A 19318-nucleotide genomic window follows, 5' to 3' on the forward strand; every position below is an offset into this window, starting at 1 on the left:
TTTGAATGGCAATTGAAGCAATGACGCCATATTAAAAATGCAATAAAACCAACGCCGGTGACTTTTTCTCGTCGATCAGTGTCCCATCTCCCCTTCGTATGAATTTCACATTGATGACTCATGTCTGTGCGGGCGTTTGTTCGTTCCCACACGCGTGCTACGATCGTTTACCTTCCTTCTCGTATGTCCGGAAGCAACATGGTGTCCACACTTTCCCATTGCGTTTCTGTTCTCTCACGCCTGGCAGCTGACCGCCCCCTGTCGGAGGCTGCGATTACTGCAGTCCAATTTCGCCAATGCTTCCCGCTGCATCCGGCGGCACCTGCGATGGATCCGAAATGTTCACATAGATCCAAGCTCATGTGAAACTCTGAGGGGGTCAAAGCCATTTTTTTAAAACAACGAGACCAAACACTGTTTTGTGTGACTTTTTCCGTGCCAAGCGTCGGAATGCCGTGGCCATGCTTACCCCAAACGACCAACCTTGTTTTATAGAAGTTACTCGTCTTTCTTTTTTCTACGGTGTATGTGTGTGAATACAAAAAAGCGGGGGGACTGTTTTTATACGGATTTTTTTTTTACCCGCCCCATTTTTTAATCATAAAGAAACGTGCAGAAACTGTTTTAAAATGGATTAAACTGTGTGAGTATTAATGATCGTCGTGTTTTGAATTGTAAAACCGAAAAGAAAAAGTGGAAGGGTCGTTTATTTGTATCAAGTCTTGAGAGTAAAAAGGAACTGATCAACCACCTGGGGCTAAAACTGAATTCCGTGTCGAGCTTTTCCGTAAAACTGGAGAAGACCCGCCCGAATGCCACATGGCATCAGTATGCCCCCAAACGAGCTTGTGTTTGTATAGTTTCAACGCTTGGGCGAATGCAAATGAAAGGCAGACAAGCATGAGAAGATACAACCGCCAACGGAGAAGGCGCCACTTGGGCCGGGCTTTCAATAGAAGACAGCAAGAGATTAGAATGCAGGGTTGTCGGTGATGATATACATCCATTCCAAAGAAGGTGCGTTCAGGTACCCTCCGAGCTAAAACCGCACGGACGGCTGAATTGTCTTTTTTGAGACCTCAACGGGCTCGAAAACACAGCAATATTTTGCGAGTGTGTGTGTATACCGTTGGAAATGTATGATTCCTACATGGATCCTCCCAAAGTCAACCAGTGGCACCCCAAGAAAAAAAAGCCCCTGTTGTACCATCCACAAATTGGGGGAATATCATCTTCATAAACAGGAAACGTGAAAACTCTTAAAGACCCTGTAAAGTGGATTCTAACATTTGTTTCAAAAGACAATATACACTTTTGTAGACAATTGTTTAAAACGTGCATAGATTGCGGTATTTAGTACTTGATTGTGGCGTGCAAAGGGAGGAGAGGGGGTGGCCCTATGGGCAAAAATTCACCGTGTTGACATAAAAACTTGAATGGGCGGCAAAATGTCATTTGCCAGGTGAGGCACCGAGCGCAAGTCAACCTGAAAAATCTTTCACATGCACCGCAATACATCATCTCTTTGGACAGTTTGCTGATGTGCCCAATTTAGAGCGCTTCATTGTTGGCTGCGAGTGCACGCACGTCACAGAGAGAAAGACAAAAGAGCAAGGAGGCCAGGACGTAGTATTTTTTAAGTCTGACAACATGTGGCTTCAGAATGCTGTGTGGCTGCTTTAGAGTGCCTCGTTGTTGCCCATGAGTGCACGCACGTAACAAATTACATTTGAGTCAGTCAAAGTCGGCAGGGTCGTTGACATCACAGTTCTCTTTTGAGACCTTATTTTCACTGAACAGGGACTTTAATGATCCATGCACAAAATTGAACAGGAAGTCAGCCATTTTGGTTTGAAGTAGCCATTTATGGCGAATCCGAGGGCTGCGTATCGCGGGTGTGAATTGACCGCATTCTGGGTCATTTTGAGGACTCGCCGTGAAAAAATAGAGGCACAGAGGCCATTTATTTTTCTTCTTTTGACCTATGATTATAATTTGGAGGCATGTCTAAGGACTCCAGTGCCGTGCAGAGGAGGGGGGGCGATGGCGCCTAACGTCCACCGACGGTTCATCACTCTTGGCTCCCTAAAAACCTACACGTGTGGGCACAAGCTTAATATTTCCTCAGTGACCAGCATCAAGCTGCATGCATTCCCATGCCATTGCTGAATTTATTGGGAGCGTTCTGTCTACCTGAGCATGTAATATTTCAGGTCCCGCACCTGTCGCTGGCTTCTGTAGCGAACAAGTACAGAAGACAGATTATCAGTTTATCAAGACACGAGACGTGCCAAGCAATAACCGGCCGCACTAATCTTGTAGGTTTTGAATTTGGAGGAAATGCTGTCACGGAAGCAGCTGTCAGTCAAAACGACGTATGCCGTCATGTGGCCGGGCTGCATTCTTTCCCATGACAATGAAACTTTAGAAAAAAAACAACAAAAAAAGAAACTATATGACGGTTCTGTGCGTGTTTTTCCTATGCCTTTAAAAATACATGTTAGTCGATTTACTTGCCAAGTTTTTTTTTATATATTCTGTAATGGGTATATTTGAGATGCATGTGAAAAAGACCTATTTTCTTAAGAAAAATAAATGGAAAATGCCAAAGAATACAAGTGTTGGGTCGTCTTCTTGATATTGTTTTGTTACATGACAGTGATGTTTGCTATACTTCACCCCATTGAGAAGATTGAGGAAAAACAATATTCAAAGCTCAATATTTTAATGTGTTTCCGTTTTTCTTTGGCTTTTTGTGTAGTTTGGCAGTTTCCCATGACAACCATTGAACATGAAAGAAAGAAACATTTCAGCTGGGTTGTGTCGAGGCGAAGGCTCATGTGAAGAGACGATGGTCAATTTGTGAACTTATTTTTACACTTGAACGATGGTTTGAAATGAAGAAAAGCCGCCTGCTACTTCCGCGTTGTCAACAGGGTGAGTTTTATTTGCGCATATTAGACAATAGTTAACTTATGTGTTTCTAGACACATTTTTATGGTGACACGTTTACAACACTGAACGTAACCGGGCACTAAAATCTTCGTATTTGCAAAAATGTGTGCCTCAGATGGGGTTTTTTTCTTGTCAGTGCATCAGACTTTTGGTTATTGTGCGTGGGCACATCAGTACAGCACTTTGGCTCATTTATTCCTTATTAATGTTCAACAAGTCGCTCCAGTGGATCCCCCAGACATGGACAACAATGAATGATAGGAACCCAAACAATGAACACGTAAAGGAAACCAAATCTCCAAATTCTCACCCAAAGTGCTTCATTCACAGTTATCTTCCCCAAGTCAAATGCCAACTATAGGAACAAAAAAAAAGTACCACTTTTAAAAGGTTTCTCTTTGTAACAAAGTGATAAACTAACAATGGACAAAAAAAAAACCAAACAAACAAAAAGTTTAAAAGCTCCACCGTTACAAGACTGAACCTGTCAAGTGATCAAAGTCGAAAAGTTAAAGAGGTTAAATTACCGGAAAAAGTCAAAACGGGACAAGGAAAAGGTTGTAATGTTGAAAAAGACAAAAAAATAAATAAAAATATGGGAAAGAAGTACAAAACTGATGCTAATAAGTGACGTCTGGGTGAAAATTTTCAAATGCTATTGGGGGGAAGGGGGGGGGGGATCAAAAGTTGCAAGAAAAAAAAAAGAATGTTGGAAAAGCTTTAAGATTGGTGAGAAAATTTAAACTTATGAGAAGAGGTAAATTTGGACCTTTATGAAATAAAGTGAGTCATGAATGAATTCATGAAGAGGAAAAAAAAAACATTAACAAATTTCCCAGAAAAATTATGATGGAAGGATGAAAACAGGTAAAATGCCCGGAAGTTGAACCATTACGATCAAAAGTTCACAGGAAAAAGTGTACAGTGAAAAAAAAAATACATTACATCATTGTCAACATCACGCAATGCCAGATACAAAAAAATATGGATGAGTAACGTTAAGTAGTCGTCATTTTACAGGTCCTTAAAAAAATGCTTTTTGCTTCTTTGAATGAGAGCTAAGCGAGCCTCAACATAAACTGAGCGTCTCAAAGGCTTACACAGGCTTTTTTGTCTTTCAGGGCCCGCGACGTGGCCGCCATACGCGGCGATATCGCCAACTACCGATAAGAGGTTTTGCATATTCATATCGATGAGAACGGCGATCAAATCAGAGCAAATCTTATTTACATATCGAATAATGAATGGAAAGGCTACCTGTTCACGATACTGGCTGTTTTTTTTTCTTTTTTCACCAACTAGAATAACTTGAAAAACGGGTATTTCCAACCCCAATTAGCTCGCCAACCTATTAACGGGACATCAAAGATAATTTGACTACATTAGTAACAAGATCCTGATCTGAAAACAATCTGTGTGTATAAATAAGGACGGCTCAAAGTTTCAGGACTGGGGTTGCAAAATCTGTATTTCATACCAAAACTACAAACAATGAGCCGGACTATCAACCAGCACATCAACAAAGAGATCACGCGCCATTTGGTCCTCAAAAAACGCATTCAACACTTCCCGGCTAATAACATCAGCGTGCAGGAGTAACCTGCAGACTCGGCAGACCTCTGACTCCATGCGGCTTTTGCCTCAGTTCAAAGGGGTCGCTTGTCAAGGGGAACCATTTTAAAGATGGTCATGCCAGAGAACGCTGGGAAAAAAGCATTTGACTTGAATTTGAAATACATCTTGTGATAACCAGTCCTGGAACTTTTCTGACACGCCTTGCATGTACTTTTCCTCCTTCGTATTGACAAGGTGGCGGGTATTTTGGATTCCAGTCCAGAACTGCAGTCATAGGCATTATGTTACGTGCTGTCACAAGAAACCGCATCGATGATTTGTGGATTTTTGGTGTTTGCCATCGGGATCAGTCCACACTGTATCATGCCAATTAATACAAATATAAGCGTAAACAAGATTACAGGAAGTTACATTGGACTGACAAAAAGCACCGTGCGAACCAACTTTTACAAACAATTTCTCCAGACTCAAGTTGGACGACGCGTAGTAATAAATAATCCAAAAAAGTCTTCAGTGTTGAGATTTTCTTTTTTTTTTGCTTTCTCCAGTGCAAACAAGTCACGGCTTTTTACTGGCTGGGCAATCCCCGAGGTGAAGCCTGAGCACGCCCTGGCTGTGCAGGTTGAGCAGCAGGTCAAACTCAACGGGCATGGTGTGAAACCTGATGTTGACCTGCCTGTCATCGTAGTAATGATTGGTCAGCGCGTAGAGTCCGTGCGGGTGGTGGCTGAAGGGCCAGAAGCCGTACAGGTGCACGTTGGAGCACAGCTCCAGAGCCAAGCTGGCCATCATGATGCCCGTGCTGAGCCGACGGGACTTGAGGCCTCTGATGTTCCAGAAATGGGAAAGGTTGCGCAAGTAGTCCGGGTTGGTGAAGACTGGCTGAGTGGGGCTGGCGAAGTCTTCCATGGTGTAGGCCGCCCGCATTGACAGCGGCGTGTTGAAGCCGAAGGAGAAGGCGGGAAGGAGGACCAGAGCCTTCCCGTAGTGCTGGAGTCTCTCCGCAAAACTCCGCCGTCGTCCTATCAGAGAGTTGTACCTGCGGTAAGGGGTGGGGGGTGGGGGTGGGGGAATATGCCGGCGGGCATTAGCGTCTCATCCCAACATCATCACAAAGCTGCGCACTGCTCCTCAGGGACACGTTACTCAAGTGTGGTTTTTCAATCCTCCAAAACAGATTTTATATCGCAAATCGGCCGGTAACACAAACACTAAAATCATTTTACTTGAAATCCACAAAATAGGATTTGCACAGTCACACTAACGAATCACGCTACTAGCAAAGTGATTGACTCCGTGACCGACCAACCGACTCAGGTTAGCTACTAGCTAGCTAACTAGCTAGATGACAAAGACAGAAGATTTAATATGGCTGACAATTCAAAAGTTTCAGCACTAAAAGTGGCTAGCTTGGTTTTACATTTACAATTCCAAATGGTGACATGTTACCGTACTTTTAAACGTATAGCTAAAAAGTTACATTTTAGAATGCTAAGAGCTTGACCTGGGAACAAATTATCCGCAGGTTTTCATTATTTCCGAAGGGCAAATTCTTCATAAACCTCCCTCCCCCCCAAAAAATCCGAAGTGGACCACAGTTATGAATGGTCGTATGGCAGAAAATACGGTCTGGCGGGCATGTTATAAGATTCGTTGGCATGCTTACTTTTCTTTGAGGATGCTGGGGTTGGATGTGACGAGATCCGTCCTGATGCCTACGTGTTCGCTATACTCATCGCCCAAAGGCGGTAGATTGCACCTGATCACGTACTGAGCAGAGTCGATGGTTTTCCCGCAGCCGCTGTCCATCAGGATGCCTCCGTTGCCGACCACGGCGCACGTGTCGAACGACTTGTTGCCGAACGGATGATCCTGGAAGTTGACGCGCATGGACGTGAGGATGGAACGAATTCACGACATCTCAGTTGATTTCTATTTTTTTTTTTCTTACAAGACGATACATTAAACAATCGAACATAAAACAAATCACATGAAGTCAAATTTAAGAAATTGGAGATTTTCTGAAAAGGTATTAAAAAAAATCCAATATATTGTAGAAAAATAAAAATGAACAAAAAACAGAACATTTGGTTTTGTGCTGGAGGGTCAACAAATCATAAATGAAACATATGACATGCATGCGAATGAGGTAAACATATAATAGATACAGCGGGCCCCCTGCTAGACGGTGGTGCTGAGTATTTGAGATTTTGATATTATTGTATATTATTTAACAATTCACGAATGCGTGCAATGTGGTGCTTACCTTGATGAAGGTTTTAAACATGTCCGGCGTCACCTGTAGGATCCTGCGCTTTTCGCCATCGTATTGAATCTTGGTTCCCACGGGCGTGTTGGCCTGAGTGATGATGGCCCTCTCGAAGCCTCGACACGAGCTGCTCAGATTGAACCTGCGAGACCGAGAAAAAAAAACAAAACAACAAAGTCTCACACCAGCCTGCTTCGCGCGTCATTAGCTTCATTTGCGTGCACAGCGAGTTCGCCTTACGTAAATGCTCGGTGGTTCGACACGTTTTTCTTCCAGTTTTCAGAGTAGCGCTTCAACACGTTGTCAATCACTTCCCTGCGACAAAGGACGTAAACGGAGGCCACAAATAAAGTTGACAGGGGAAAAAAAACAAGAAAACTGAATGACGGCAAGGACAAAGAGGCCACTTGTGTGAGTGCAACCACTCACCTACAGCCTTTACAAAAGGCAGCGGGCTCAGGGGGAGTTTTCTTTTGAGGGGGCGGTTTGTAGGAACCCACGGCACTGTGGAAACACAAAGCAGCTTTACTTTTTGTGATGTATTTTAATAAAAATATTATCATTAATACGAATCATCTGCTTAAAAAAAACGGTCTTTATTTTACATGGGGTCCTCAAAGTTGATTCCGAAAGCATTTGAGGAAACATTCTTTGTGTCCTTATATTTTTTGCTCATGTTTTACACACATCACATGACATTCAACTCCAGCAAATCTGCTTTGGGCCGCCAAGCAATACGCTGTGTAAACAGTCACTTGATCTTTGGGCCTGTTGTGGGAAGTAGGCTACAATGATATCAGGTTCTCACTGCCTGCACCTGCATTGTGCAAAATGTAGTTTGTGTTTTTGCATTTTATCAAATTCTCAGCGTATGTTTTGTTTGCCGCACAGATTATTTGGTGACATTTCCAAAGTGCCCCCAAAAACGGGTTATATGTGAGGGCATTAAGGTTACGAAATATGGCAAAAATTAAGTTGAGGAAAAAAAAATCTTGATGTTCCAGAAAAGTTGCAAATATTGATATACAGTTGAAAATATTTTGTGCATGACCGGTAAAAAGTAAGGTTATGAGAAACCGATAAAGTGAGTAGAAAGCGTAAAGTTGTGGGGAAAAAAAAGTAAAGCCATAACGTATTCCAAAAAATAAAAAAAAACGGGAGCAAAATTTGTAACGTTGCCAGTAAAATTTGTGTTGGGCAAAAATCTAAAGTTATAGAAAAACGATTGTTGAAAGAAAATAAAGTTGAAATGTAGACTAAGCACAGTTAAAAAAACAAAAATCCTTTTCGGATCCAGCGATTTTTTAGGTAAAACAGCGAGCGATTCACGATAACAAATCAAACATTTGGGATTGATTGGTCACTTCCGGCATATTTGGCCCGGTGTAAATTTTTTTTAAAGCTCGACAAATGTCAAAAGAGGCGTCTCTCCGTCAACAGAAACACACACACACACAATCTGAAATATTAGAAAAGGAAGTAAAACAGTGACTCGTCAGACAGACGTACCTCTCGTCGTCAATCATATACCAGGTGACAGTGGACAGCAGGCTGCCAAAGCAGAGCAGAGCGATCATAAAAGACATGCCCGAAGCCATACTGGCTTGCTGGCTTCCTCCCGTTTCAGCTGGTGAACGCATCGCCGAGTGCAGCACCTCTGGGCCAACGTCCATGTGCTGTCATATTTCCTACTTCAGCCTCTCTCTCACCTCCAAACTTTACTCCCCCACCCCCCCAAAAAAATAAAAATTAACCCTTCATGCAAACTTCGCTCTTGTGATGTACTTTTCGCCCGGGAAAATAAATCTTTTTCTACATATCAATCTTCAGCGCCGTGCCCAAAGCGAAAAAGCTGTCGCTTCTCAAGATCTCCACCTCTTGAACAGAAAAAAAGGCACCCGCCCCACTCGCTTCCCGTTCTCCCTGCCCCCCTCCCCGCCCTGGTCCATCCTCCAAGCACACAACGTCCCCTTCTGTCCTCTATCCCCTCTTGGCACAAGAAGGCAGGCAGTAACGCGAGTGCCCTGGATCTAATTAGCCTCCAGGGACACATGTTCGGAGAGGCCCAGAGGTGCCTCATTGGAGCCTGGTGACAACCCCCACCCCGACCCCAACCCAGCACTGGCTAGGGGAGGAGCATAGGGACGGAAAGGAGCTTCTTCTCGCACTGCACGGAGCGGAAACGAAACAGAAAAGAGGAAATGCAACAGCCTCCAAAACTTGTCAGTGGGGGTGTGCTTTAGCTTCGAGACCTTTAATGCCACTGCTAGTCATAGTTTAGGTTCAAACTAAACATAACATGAAGTCAATTACACCCGTGTATTCAAAACTGCATAGAAAAGGGCCCGCGAGCTTGATGCTAACACACAATGGAAAAGGCCAATGACATGCTGACAATTAGCATCTCCGTGGCAGATTTTGGACAGTGGAATAACACATGTACAGTATATGCGATGAGTCTTTCCATTGCCCCCTGCCGGCGAAGGTAGGCACAACATATGGAGCAGCAGAATCATGTTTTTAAATTGTTTATTGAACATATTAAATATACAGCAACAAATTGGCAAAAAGCGAAGGCAAGCAAGATATAAAAAAGAAAATAGTCATCACAAATTATATGTTCAAAGGAGTACGAAGAAGTAAAAAACGTATCTAGTCCTATCCCTTATTATACTGTATAATGAATTGAATTGAAGCATTAAACTTCTGATTCGCAAACGGTTTAATTCCTTTATATTCTATTAGATTATTTTATAACTCTGTTTTAAGTACAAAAAGAGTGTAATTTTCTCTGACATGGAAAAACCCAAAAATGTTTTTGTTGGCGGCTTGAATGGATGAATAAAAAGAGCCCGCTGATTGGTCACTAATGTAGCATGGATCCCATTTCTCTCACCAAAGTGGCTCAGAAGCCGAATCGATTTCATCGCCGTTGTCAGTGAAAAGATACATTCACAACTCGGAATTTTCCTGCTCACAGGCCATCTGAACGAAACTTGAGAAGGATGGACAATGACATATAATACAGGCTGTACGGTAGATTGCTCATCACCATTGTGCAAGCCGCGTACCTCAGCAGTTAAAGTACACTTGAACTTTCACACCTGACTGCTTTCAAGGTGGGAACAATAGTGGTGTCATTTTACATTGTGTTGTTTCAGGCTTCAAAATGTCGTTGCCGTGTCAACCGGGGGTTACCAAACTCCTGGCATATGCTAATTTTACATTTCCAGAGGCATTTGTTTTTTTCTTTTCTTTTCCCCATGCACAACTAGTTTATGTCCTGGCTGCTCGGGACAATATGGCTAAAACTGCAATATTTTGAAATTGTTAAGTCAGCACTGTCTTGATTTGGTTTCGAGAAAAAGTTGTCAAGTTAAGACTGTAAGTTGTAAAAAGACAAGAAAAATGTTGCGTCTCTACAGACCGCAAAAGTTTGAAATTTGAAGTCAACTCAAAATGGATGCGCGAATACTGGATATGATATATTCCAGCTGTGATTACCCCCCCCCCCCCCCCCATGTACCTTCCACTTCCTGTCTTGCTTTAGGACCTCTCTCTCACTCACACGCATACACACCAGACACGCAAACATCTGGATGAATTCAACTAACCAGAACATCAGGATGACTTTTGAAGTCCACATCCTGATGGCGTGCAATTGGAAGCCATCTAAAATTAGCGCACGATCCGCGCGTAGAGCCAGTTGGGCCGTTAAGGGGATGTCATGTTTGTTTCCGCATCGCAAAACGAGCTGTCATACAGCCCGATTGTGACCCGCTGGGACATGCGGCTGCAAAACTCTGCTCTTTCACAGTGGCCGGCGGCCTCTCGGGATGGGGGGACACTTCAGCTGCTCAAGACAGTCTTAAAACAGCTTTTGGCAGTTTCGTGGGAAACGGGAAAAAAAATGCAAATGATTTCAACGTGAGAACTTTATCTAGCGTGTCACGGTTGCAATCTCTCATGCTCTTTTGGAGTGAGAGGGACGGGTCACAAAAGAGAATCAGAAAAAGAGAAAAGTTCCCAAGGCGATAAGGACTGTGATTTTTCTTTTGCACTACACGTCCTCACCACTTGTGTTCGGGGATTCTCACTCAAATGAGAACATGGCGTCCTTCAAGGCTCCAAACTCTGCCCTGTGCTGTTGCCGTCTTGACAAGAATTAAATGATTTCCTTTCCCTGACGTTAATCACTAGCTTTTTTTTTTAAACTAGAAGAAAAATACCTAGCTTCTCTCTCAAGATTTTCCCATTTTTGTTATATTGCATTGACGTACTTACGTTTTGATTCTAAAAATGGCCCCAATAGACGATGTAATTACCTTCATTGTAATTGTAATTTACCTTCAAAAACACTATATAATTCCACTCACAGGCCTCAGAAATCCTCCAGATCTCAAGTATTAAATAACCTCTCAGGCTTAAACTTCAAAAGTCTTCCTTGTTTTGTTTACTGTAAATGTGTGGCTTCAGTGATCCATTTCGATGACGACTATTCAACCGGTGGACAACGTCCGAGGTGAAGCCTGAGCACGCCCAGACTGTGCAGCTTGAGCAGCAGGTCAAACTCGGCCGGCATGGCGTGGTACCACCAGCGCACCGGCTTGGGGTCGTCATAGTAATGATAGGGCAGCGCGTGGAGTCCATGCGGGGGTTTGCTGAAGGGCCAGAAGCCGTACAGGTGCACGTTGGAGCACAGCTCCAGAGCCAGACTAGCCATCATGAAGCCCGTGCTGAGCCGGTGAGTCTTCAGGCCTTTGGCAGCCCAGAAGCGGGACAGATTGTTCAGGTAGTCCGGGTTGAAAAAGATGGCACGAGAGGGGCTGTCCAAGTCCTCCAGGATGTTGGCCAACCGCAGAGCTACCTGCGTGTTGCTGATGAAAGAGAAAGCGGGAACGAGGATCGGGGACTTGCCGTAGCTCTGCAGTCTCTCCATCAAGTCCCGCCGTCGTCCGAACAAAGAGTTGTATCTGGGAGGAACAACGCAAGAGCTTGCAATAATGGTCGTTGCCCGCTGTTGCCACTCCAGTCCCCTAGGGGGCGGTAAAGCAGGATGCGAAGTTGCGGTTGACTGCCGCGATGCGGATCTGGTGCGTCGCTGCCACCTTCAGGCCCGATTGCAAGCAGAATTTATTAATGACGGAGATGTTCAGCCTTTTTTTCCTCCTGCCTATTAAGTTGCGCAAACTTGACGACGGTCCTTTCGAATAAATGTCTATTTTTTCTACACATCTCTACTAATGGTCAGCCCACACGGATTCTTAACCCTTTCAGTGACAGCGGTTACTACAGTGGACACCTTATCATGATACCAAGTTACAGGGTACGTGAAAGGGTGAAGCTGACTGCTCAAATTTCATGTTGGCCTTGTAACAAAGCCAATTTCGAAGGTTCTGACGCAATTTGAACAACGAACATGATTACAGTTATGTTTTTGCAGAAAATGTGGAAAAAGAGGGCTGGTAGGTGTGCTCACCGTTTCACGAAGATGGAAGGATTGGCTGTAACGAGATCGGTCCTGACGCCCACGTCTTCGCTGTACTCGTCGGTCAAAGGCGGCAGATTGCACCTGATCACATATCGCGCAGAGTCGATCATTTTTCCACAGCCGCTGTCCGTCAGGATGGCACCGTTGCCCACCACGGCGCAAGTGTTGAAGGCCTTCTTGGAGAATGGATGCTCCTGGAAATAATGAACACACGATCAAGGTCAAGTTTGTTTTCAGAAAGACAGAGATGAAGATGGCAAAGCTGAGAAGAAATTGGAATGTTGTGAGAAAAAAGTCATAAGGTTTGGAGACAAAGTTATGTTAATGGAAGAAGTTGAGAGAAACTGTTCAAATGTTAAGACAGGAAGGAAAAAGTTGTAATTTAAGATTTTTTTTTAAAAGACTTCAAAATTAAAAGAATGAGAACTGTCAATGAGAATTTACAAAAAAAGTTGCAAGATCGTAGTTATTTGTCATGAAAGTTGAGAAAAAAAAGAATCAGGTGATAATGGTAACATTAGGAAAGTCACAGTGTTACAAGAAAACCAATGAAAAAGTAACATGAAAAAATTGCAATAAGAGAAAAAAAATTCACGTGACAAGAAAAATTCAGAACCTAAAAAGTGAGTTTATGAAAAGGCTTGAGAATGTCAAAAACTACCAAAAGTCACGAAAAGTTGGGGGGGCGGGGGGTAGGAATATTTTTTTTGGGGGGGGAGGGTGACATTACAACAGAGTGAGGAAAATTAGTAAGGTTGACAACACGGTCTCATGCCTTTATGAATGTTTTGAAGATGTCTGGCGTCACCCGCAGCATCCTGTTAATTTCGCCATCGTAGGCGAGTTTGGTTCCAACGGGCGTGTTGGCCTGTGTGACGATGGCCCTCTCGAACCCTCGACACGAGTCGCTCAGCTTGGACCTGACGAGACCCACAAACACTTGAGTCGGTGCAGTTGATTCTCAAAGACTGAAACTTGGGCTCACTTCTCGTCGTAATTCAAAGGATCACATGATGAGGCTGAGTGACTCCGGTTGTCCTCCGCGACACGATATACCCCCCGCGCTGCTTTGCATGCCCGCCTTTACATACATTTGCACAAATTTGGCCTTGCTCGTCTTACGTGAACTTCCGGTAGTTCTCCTCGTTCTTCTCCCACCTCTTCGAGTAACGCTTCAACATGTCGTCAATCCCTTTCCTGTGACACACGCAATTAAGAGCCAGGCATGTGACGATTCATTCATTAAAAATCGACAAGTGTGTTCGATTATAACATCAGTTTTTTTCCCCCATCGGAAAACAATCAACAATTGTGCCTATTTTCTAACAGATGACAAGGAGTAACCGAATCCCAATTAATTCATGTTTATACATTTTCTGCACTGCAAATTTGGAGTAATTACTTGCTGCTGTTTTTTGATTTTTTTCTTCAATAAAAAGATGGCTTAAAAAAAATCGGTTACAATAATCATTAGTTGCAGCCCTACAGACAATACACAAAGGTCTGGGAAATAGTAACAAAGATGCGACTTAGTCTCACCTGCAGCCTTTACAAAGCACAGATGTGGAACTTTTGCTCTGAGGTGTGGGAGAGGGCAGCATCCTGTGGGTAAACTAAAATCACCAAAACTGATGTAGGGGGAGAGAATCTGAACTTTTCAATTTTGAGAGAACGTCAATGGCCCTGTAAGGTGGTACAAAACCGAATCCCAAGAGATGAAATCACAAGCAAATAGTAAGGCTGTTCGAAAGTTGAGGGGAAAAAAATATATACAGGTACATCACCAGAAAAGAAAAAGGAGACATAAAAATATGGAATTGTGGAAATTTCACACGGAATTCTCTATTATTATTGGAAATTGTCAAATTTGAATTGGAACTTGGGATGACCTGAAGCTTTGATCCTGTCGCGTTTTCAAGTCCTAATCAACATTCTAAATTCATTTTCAAGGCAGAGTTTGTGAAAAGAAATGAGTCGAACATAAGATTCGCCTTTTCTTTCTATTTTCAAACATCCAAAGTTCAGTAACATGGGAACTTACACAGATTCTGACTGTTGGGGAAGGGGGGGGGGGGTATTCAAAATGATAACATTTATAATATTTCATTAAAAGACCAAAACGATGCTGAATTTTGCTGTACTCCAAATGGTTCAAGAACGGCTACAAATTTACTTTGGGTGCACCTTTTTTTTCAGGCGTTTTTGGCAAAGTATTTTGCTGAATTGGACCCCCCCTTCCCCTTTCAACAAACCTCTGTTTGATGATCATGTACCAGAAGATGTTGGAGAACAGACACAAACACAAAAGAGTGATTGCGGCTGACACCCGACAAGAAGCCATTTTCGACAGGAGACAGACAGACTTCTGACTTGAAGTGAGAATTCTCACTTTGACCTCAGAATTCTGACGTTATTGTCAGAACTCGCAATATCAAGGCAGAATTCTGAGATTAAAGCGAGCCGACCTTGTTTCTTTTTCCATCTTTGGCCCGTCGTCATATTCCTTTGCCAGGGCCCCGCCCACACCCGCCGGTATCGGCGCGTTCACCCGGCTGGAGAACGTTTCCTAATCAGATGATGTCAAGCCGCAAAGTTTAAAAAATTATAAATATGATTTTTAAACCAGTAGAGTGTTTGGCATATTGTTACTGTCAGACAAAAATGTCCACAAATTAATTTCATTATCGTTAGTGTTATTAAGGAATTACTGTAACTGTTCAACCAAACGCGATTTTTATACAAAAAAGCAACTCGAAGTACTGTACTTCAAAAACAACCCCTCCTACCACTTGTCCACATACAAGTACACGAACGCAGGCAGACACAGGTTTCGATGCAGAGCAGGGACGTTACGAGTTTTTAATCTAATGTTACCAATCAAACCGTCACCCACCCCATGCCCCAGCATCGACATCGTGTGTGTGCGTGAGAGAAGAATGACCAAATTTTCTGCGGCTTGAAAAAACGGGAAGTTAGGCGAGACACGGGGCATGCAAGAAAAATTCTCGTGACATTTCGCACTTAGGGGAACTTCCTCTGCTTTCGAGCCGACGTTGATTTATTTTTATCTATAGTATCTATAGATGAATGGCACTTGGTATAGAATCTATACCAAGTGCGGGCGTAGTGTGGCCTGCCATTTTCTTTTCCCCCAAAAATATATCCCGGAATATCACCAAATAAAATGAATACAGTAAATGGACATATGAATGTATAAATATGCATGTTATTCCACTTGTTTAAATGACTTAAGAGGGGAGGGTCATAAGTTGTTAAATATATATATATAGAGAGAGAGATGCTACTTTGTGTATTTTCATAGTTCTGGACATAATGTAGTGTATATGCATCTTGGTGTGATGATGTGTTGTTTCCCCCCCCCCCCCCCCCATGTAAACAAAATAAAAGCTTTGCCTCAAAGGTTTGTGGTTCACAGCATTTCAAGTGTATTTTGTTCAAGTGAAAAACACTACTTGTTGAGGCATGTTGGCGATTATCACATACCACATCTGTCCAACCTTTAAAAAAAAATGTTTGTGTTGAGTCAAAAGCAGAAAAGGCGTCATGTGTCTTTATGTACAATTTTTATTTTCAGCGATCCACACACAAGGCAGGAGATGAAAAGCCTCGATCACTTTTTGCCCTCATCCTCCTTGGACAAGTTCTTGATGATTTCCTCCTTCTTGGCCTGGAGACGTTCCTCTCGGCGCTTGCGGGCCTCCTTGGTCTTGGTACGGCGGGCCTCAGCTTGATCGCTACAAATGAAAAATTGAAACAGACCGTTTAATTTAAGGTCCGCTGGTGAGAATGACGCCAAAGTGCGGCGGGACACGTACGCCAAGAGCTTCTTGCGAGCTTTGTCAGCCTTCAGTTTGTGAATGTGCTCCATGAGGATGCGCTTGTTCTTGAACACGTTACCCTTGGCCCTCAGGTACAAGCTGTGGTACCTGGAGGGGGAAAAGAAACAAAACAGAATTCAGTGTTATTCAATATTGCCGCTCCCAAGCTATATTGTGGTTCAACTACAACAGCCATAATATAGCGCAGGAAAAAAATCTGTAGTTTCCTACTGACATCAACCACAACTGGACACATCTGCAGCCTCCATGTTGCAGGACATAAGCGTTGGAATACAGAAATTTGATCGATACTGTAAAACTGTATTGTAAAAAATAAATTGTGACTTCCTCCGCCATTACATTACAGGTGGAAAGGACGGTCTAATTTCGCGGGACAAATCTTGAATCAGAGTGGGCAGATAAGGATTTGAAGAGGAAAAGATCGCGATTACACAAATTAGAACTATTCTCACATCCAGTCCACAATTTATGTTCATTCTCAAGAGTACCGTTTAGCAACTTTGGATTTCACATTTTTCTCACAATTTGATCATACAGGTGTGCCCCACATCAGTGTCATTTTTTTTAACAAATTGACATTTGAAGTGTTAAACAGACGTCCTTTTTTGGTTTCACAAGAAGTGATGGATTTGAAAATGCAGGAACTCTGCCCATCGCACGCGAAATACACCCAATGTTGAGTAGCAGTCGATTGTTGTCATGAGTAGTATTCTTTGATTACCGAAATCCTACTCTAAATTCCATTGTCTAGACGGCTATTTTCATTACATGTGCCTGTCGATCTTCTTGGATTCCCTGTAGCGGCGCAGCAGGCGACGCAGGATCCTCATGCGGCGCATCCACATCAGCTTCTCGGGCATACGGGCATTGGCGGTACCCTTTCTCTTGCCTGTGGACGGGAAGGCAAACTGTGGGGAAAAAGGCCTGGAACAGTCTCGGTTGCACAGGCAGTGTGAGGCACCTACCGACGCCCATGTGCCTGCCCTTGCGGCGTGCCAGCGTGTTCTTGCGGCAGCGGGCCCTGGAGTGGACCGTGACGGGCTTGCGGATAATGAGACCATCCTTCACCAGCTTGCGCACCTGCTGACCTGGAAGAAACAAAAGGAAGAGAAGTGAGGAGGAGTTTGAGGACTAGTTAGTACTGAGTCTGCTTGGAAAATGGTGCCCTCTATTGTCAAATGTCAGTAGTTGCACACTTAAGAGATTTGACCATGATTGTCTAGTCAAGTTCTTTTTTGAGGAAAATACATTTACATGGAAACAAAGCCCTGTGATTCCTCTTTTAAAGTTTGCCCCCAAAAATCCTCTTTCAATAAAAAAAAGCAATGGCATTTAACACGGAGGTCGCTGAACATAAAAAAATACGTCACTTTCAGTAAAAATATAACATGTAGCCATGAAAATGTCATTCCAAATATGTTGCCCGTTTAAAAAAACATTTTTGGCACTGAAAGAAACCCTGCTTGTACCGGTTTTATATTTTATGACAAGAGCAGAGCCAGAAATGACTGGTAATACACAGGGGGTGTCTGTCACATGTCATTTAAGCAGAAAATCGCATCATTTTAACGAATGTATAGAGTATTTCTTTACCTGTACCCTACAAGGTTAATAAGCATGTCTACAGAATCAATCTATTAAGTGATACGGGCACAGATAAAATTCCATGTTTTTTTTCAAGGGGGCATTTGGAAGGGTCTACGTATAAAGATATGTATAGGGTATTAAGATGTAGAGTATTTGGAGATTTTAGATGAAATAAGCAGGGCACTTTGTCTTAAGTTATATTTCGTGTGTACTTACGGGAGTTGGCATTGGCGATCTCGTTGGTCTCGTTGGGGTCGAGCCAGACTTTTTTCTTGCCACAGCGTAGCACGCTGGCGGCGAGCCTCTTCTGGAGCCTGAGCATGCTGCAAGTAAACAACACGCAATTAAACAGCTAAAATATAGACGAATATTCTTACAATATACATGGACATATATGTTGCATTTCTAACGTGGACTTGGGACTGCCGAGTAAATAGCTGATGTTGCTAACCGCTAGCCGGGTTGACAATATGGCCTCTCCGCACCGCTACATCGTGTGACGCGAAACAACGATAAAACACGCCATGGCGGCTTTTGGAGGTGACGTTGCTACCTCTGCCACTCAAATGTAACATATAACGTTTTAATTGAGAAGCGCGTTGTGGAAATAAATTGTTTTGGGACAATTTAAATCGGCCATTACTTTTCTTTCGACAGCAGTCTTACCTCATGGCTGCTACTTCGATAGAAAAAGAGCGATTTCGGCAATGGGCAGGAATGTACCATTATTGAGGCTAGTCCATCTTGATCTATGAAATAGCTTTCTTCGAATGCAGACTAAATTTAGAAGCACTATTGCCTAGTTTGCTTAAAATAACTGTTGATATGCCTCAACACAATAACATTTCGTTTTTCTTTGGTAGATACACTCACTATACTTAACAATATCCCCAATGAAATCCCCTTTTTACCATAATGGTAACGACCACTGTCGTTCTGATGCATTGTGGGTCGTATGGCTGCAGTAAACGTTTATACCACACGAGGACACTGTTTGGGTGGCTAAAGGCCCTGGAGCAATTTAATAAAAGTTATTCGTAAATATTTTACGCGTAGGACTATGGAAGCGTACCGCCATCAAGGAAAATCAGAAAAAAATGTTTTTAAAAAGCTGACAAAATGTATTTCAAAATAAACACGGAAAAAATATCTGCCTGTAATAATATCAATATTTTTGGGAGGAATTGATTCTGCCACATGTGGCACCTTTGTATCAAGACCCCATGTTGAAGTGAATTGTGAAGTTTCATTTAGACAAAAATTATGTTTTCCCACCATCGTGTGACATGTTTAGGCAATCCTAAATATCTTTTTTTCCCAATTACTCATTGATTTATGCAATTCGCATAGGACTTGGTCGCTATCCCCCATGAAGACTGCCGTTAAATAGACTAGATCAGGGGTCACCAAACTTTTTGAGAGTGAGAGCTACTTCATGTGTCCTGATTGTGTGAAGGGCTACTAAATTGATACACGTCTAAAATAACATTTGTACAAATTACATTTAATAATATTAGAACGTTAGCTAGCTAGATGTATACTGTAGCTAGCTAGTTAGATAGCTAAATAGGTGGCTATAGA

At 42.9% G+C, this 19318-nt stretch overlaps 3 protein-coding genes across 5 annotated transcripts; all 3 read right to left on the bottom strand.

The window, feature by feature from the left end:
• Positions 1 to 3129: 3129 nt before the first annotated feature.
• Positions 3130 to 8966, bottom strand: LOC127589469 (alpha-2,8-sialyltransferase 8E-like). Its single transcript, XM_052048650.1, has 6 exons — positions 8309 to 8966; positions 7229 to 7303; positions 7040 to 7114; positions 6797 to 6941; positions 6197 to 6402; positions 3130 to 5569 (listed from the first exon to the last, which is right to left on the bottom strand). Exons 1-6 carry the CDS (start codon positions 8470 to 8472, stop codon positions 5089 to 5091), a joined length of 1146 nt encoding a protein of 381 aa, XP_051904610.1. The 5' UTR covers positions 8473 to 8966; the 3' UTR covers positions 3130 to 5088.
• Positions 8967 to 10458: 1492 nt separating this feature from the next.
• Positions 10459 to 14829, bottom strand: LOC127589474 (alpha-2,8-sialyltransferase 8E-like). Of its 2 annotated transcripts, XM_052048657.1 has the most exons (6): positions 14543 to 14829; positions 13830 to 13892; positions 13413 to 13487; positions 13066 to 13210; positions 12279 to 12484; positions 10459 to 11772 (listed from the first exon to the last, which is right to left on the bottom strand). In XM_052048657.1, exons 1-6 carry the CDS (start codon positions 14629 to 14631, stop codon positions 11295 to 11297), a joined length of 1056 nt encoding a protein of 351 aa, XP_051904617.1. In that variant the 5' UTR covers positions 14632 to 14829; the 3' UTR covers positions 10459 to 11294. The 2 variants fall into 2 exon arrangements, with proteins under 2 accessions (XP_051904617.1, XP_051904618.1); XM_052048658.1 differs by lacking the exon at positions 13830 to 13892.
• Positions 14830 to 15857: 1028 nt separating this feature from the next.
• Positions 15858 to 18480, bottom strand: rpl19 (ribosomal protein L19). 2 transcript variants are annotated; one of them, XM_052048670.1, is made up of 6 exons: positions 18404 to 18480; positions 17954 to 18060; positions 17116 to 17238; positions 16919 to 17039; positions 16127 to 16237; positions 15858 to 16045 (listed from the first exon to the last, which is right to left on the bottom strand). In XM_052048670.1, exons 1-6 carry the CDS (start codon positions 18406 to 18408, stop codon positions 15922 to 15924), a joined length of 591 nt encoding a protein of 196 aa, XP_051904630.1. In that variant the 5' UTR covers positions 18409 to 18480; the 3' UTR covers positions 15858 to 15921. The 2 variants fall into 2 exon arrangements, with proteins under 2 accessions (XP_051904630.1, XP_051904629.1); XM_052048669.1 differs by having other exon boundaries at positions 18381 to 18426.
• Positions 18481 to 19318: the final 838 nt, after the last annotated feature.

The sequence above is a fragment of the Hippocampus zosterae genome, chromosome 17, assembly GCF_025434085.1.
Source record: "Hippocampus zosterae strain Florida chromosome 17, ASM2543408v3, whole genome shotgun sequence".
In the NCBI taxonomy this organism is placed as follows: domain Eukaryota; kingdom Metazoa; phylum Chordata; class Actinopteri; order Syngnathiformes; family Syngnathidae; genus Hippocampus; species Hippocampus zosterae.

Coding starts and splice junctions, on each gene's coding strand:
- LOC127589469 (XM_052048650.1), bottom strand. CDS start 8,472: ATGGACGTTGGCCCAGAGGTGCTGCACTCGGCGATGCGTTCACCAGCT. Junction 7,304..8,308: donor TATATGATTGACGACGAGAG/GTACGTCTGTCT, acceptor GTGTTTCCACAG/TGCCGTGGGTTCCTACAAAC. Junction 6,403..6,796: donor TGTTTAAAACCTTCATCAAG/GTAAGCACCACA, acceptor GTCAACTTCCAG/GATCATCCGTTCGGCAACAA.
- LOC127589474 (XM_052048657.1), bottom strand. CDS start 14,631: ATGGCTTCTTGTCGGGTGTCAGCCGCAATCACTCTTTTGTGTTTGTGT. Junction 13,488..13,829: donor GTGCTTTGTAAAGGCTGCAG/GTGAGACTAAGT, acceptor CGTGTGTCACAG/GAAAGGGATTGACGACATGT. Junction 12,485..13,065: donor TCTTCAAAACATTCATAAAG/GCATGAGACCGT, acceptor CATTATTTCCAG/GAGCATCCATTCTCCAAGAA.
- rpl19 (XM_052048670.1), bottom strand. Junction 17,040..17,115: donor GGGCAGGCACATGGGCGTCG/GTAGGTGCCTCA, acceptor TCCCGTCCACAG/GCAAGAGAAAGGGTACCGCC. Junction 16,046..16,126: donor GCTCGCAAGAAGCTCTTGGC/GTACGTGTCCCG, acceptor TTTCATTTGTAG/CGATCAAGCTGAGGCCCGCC.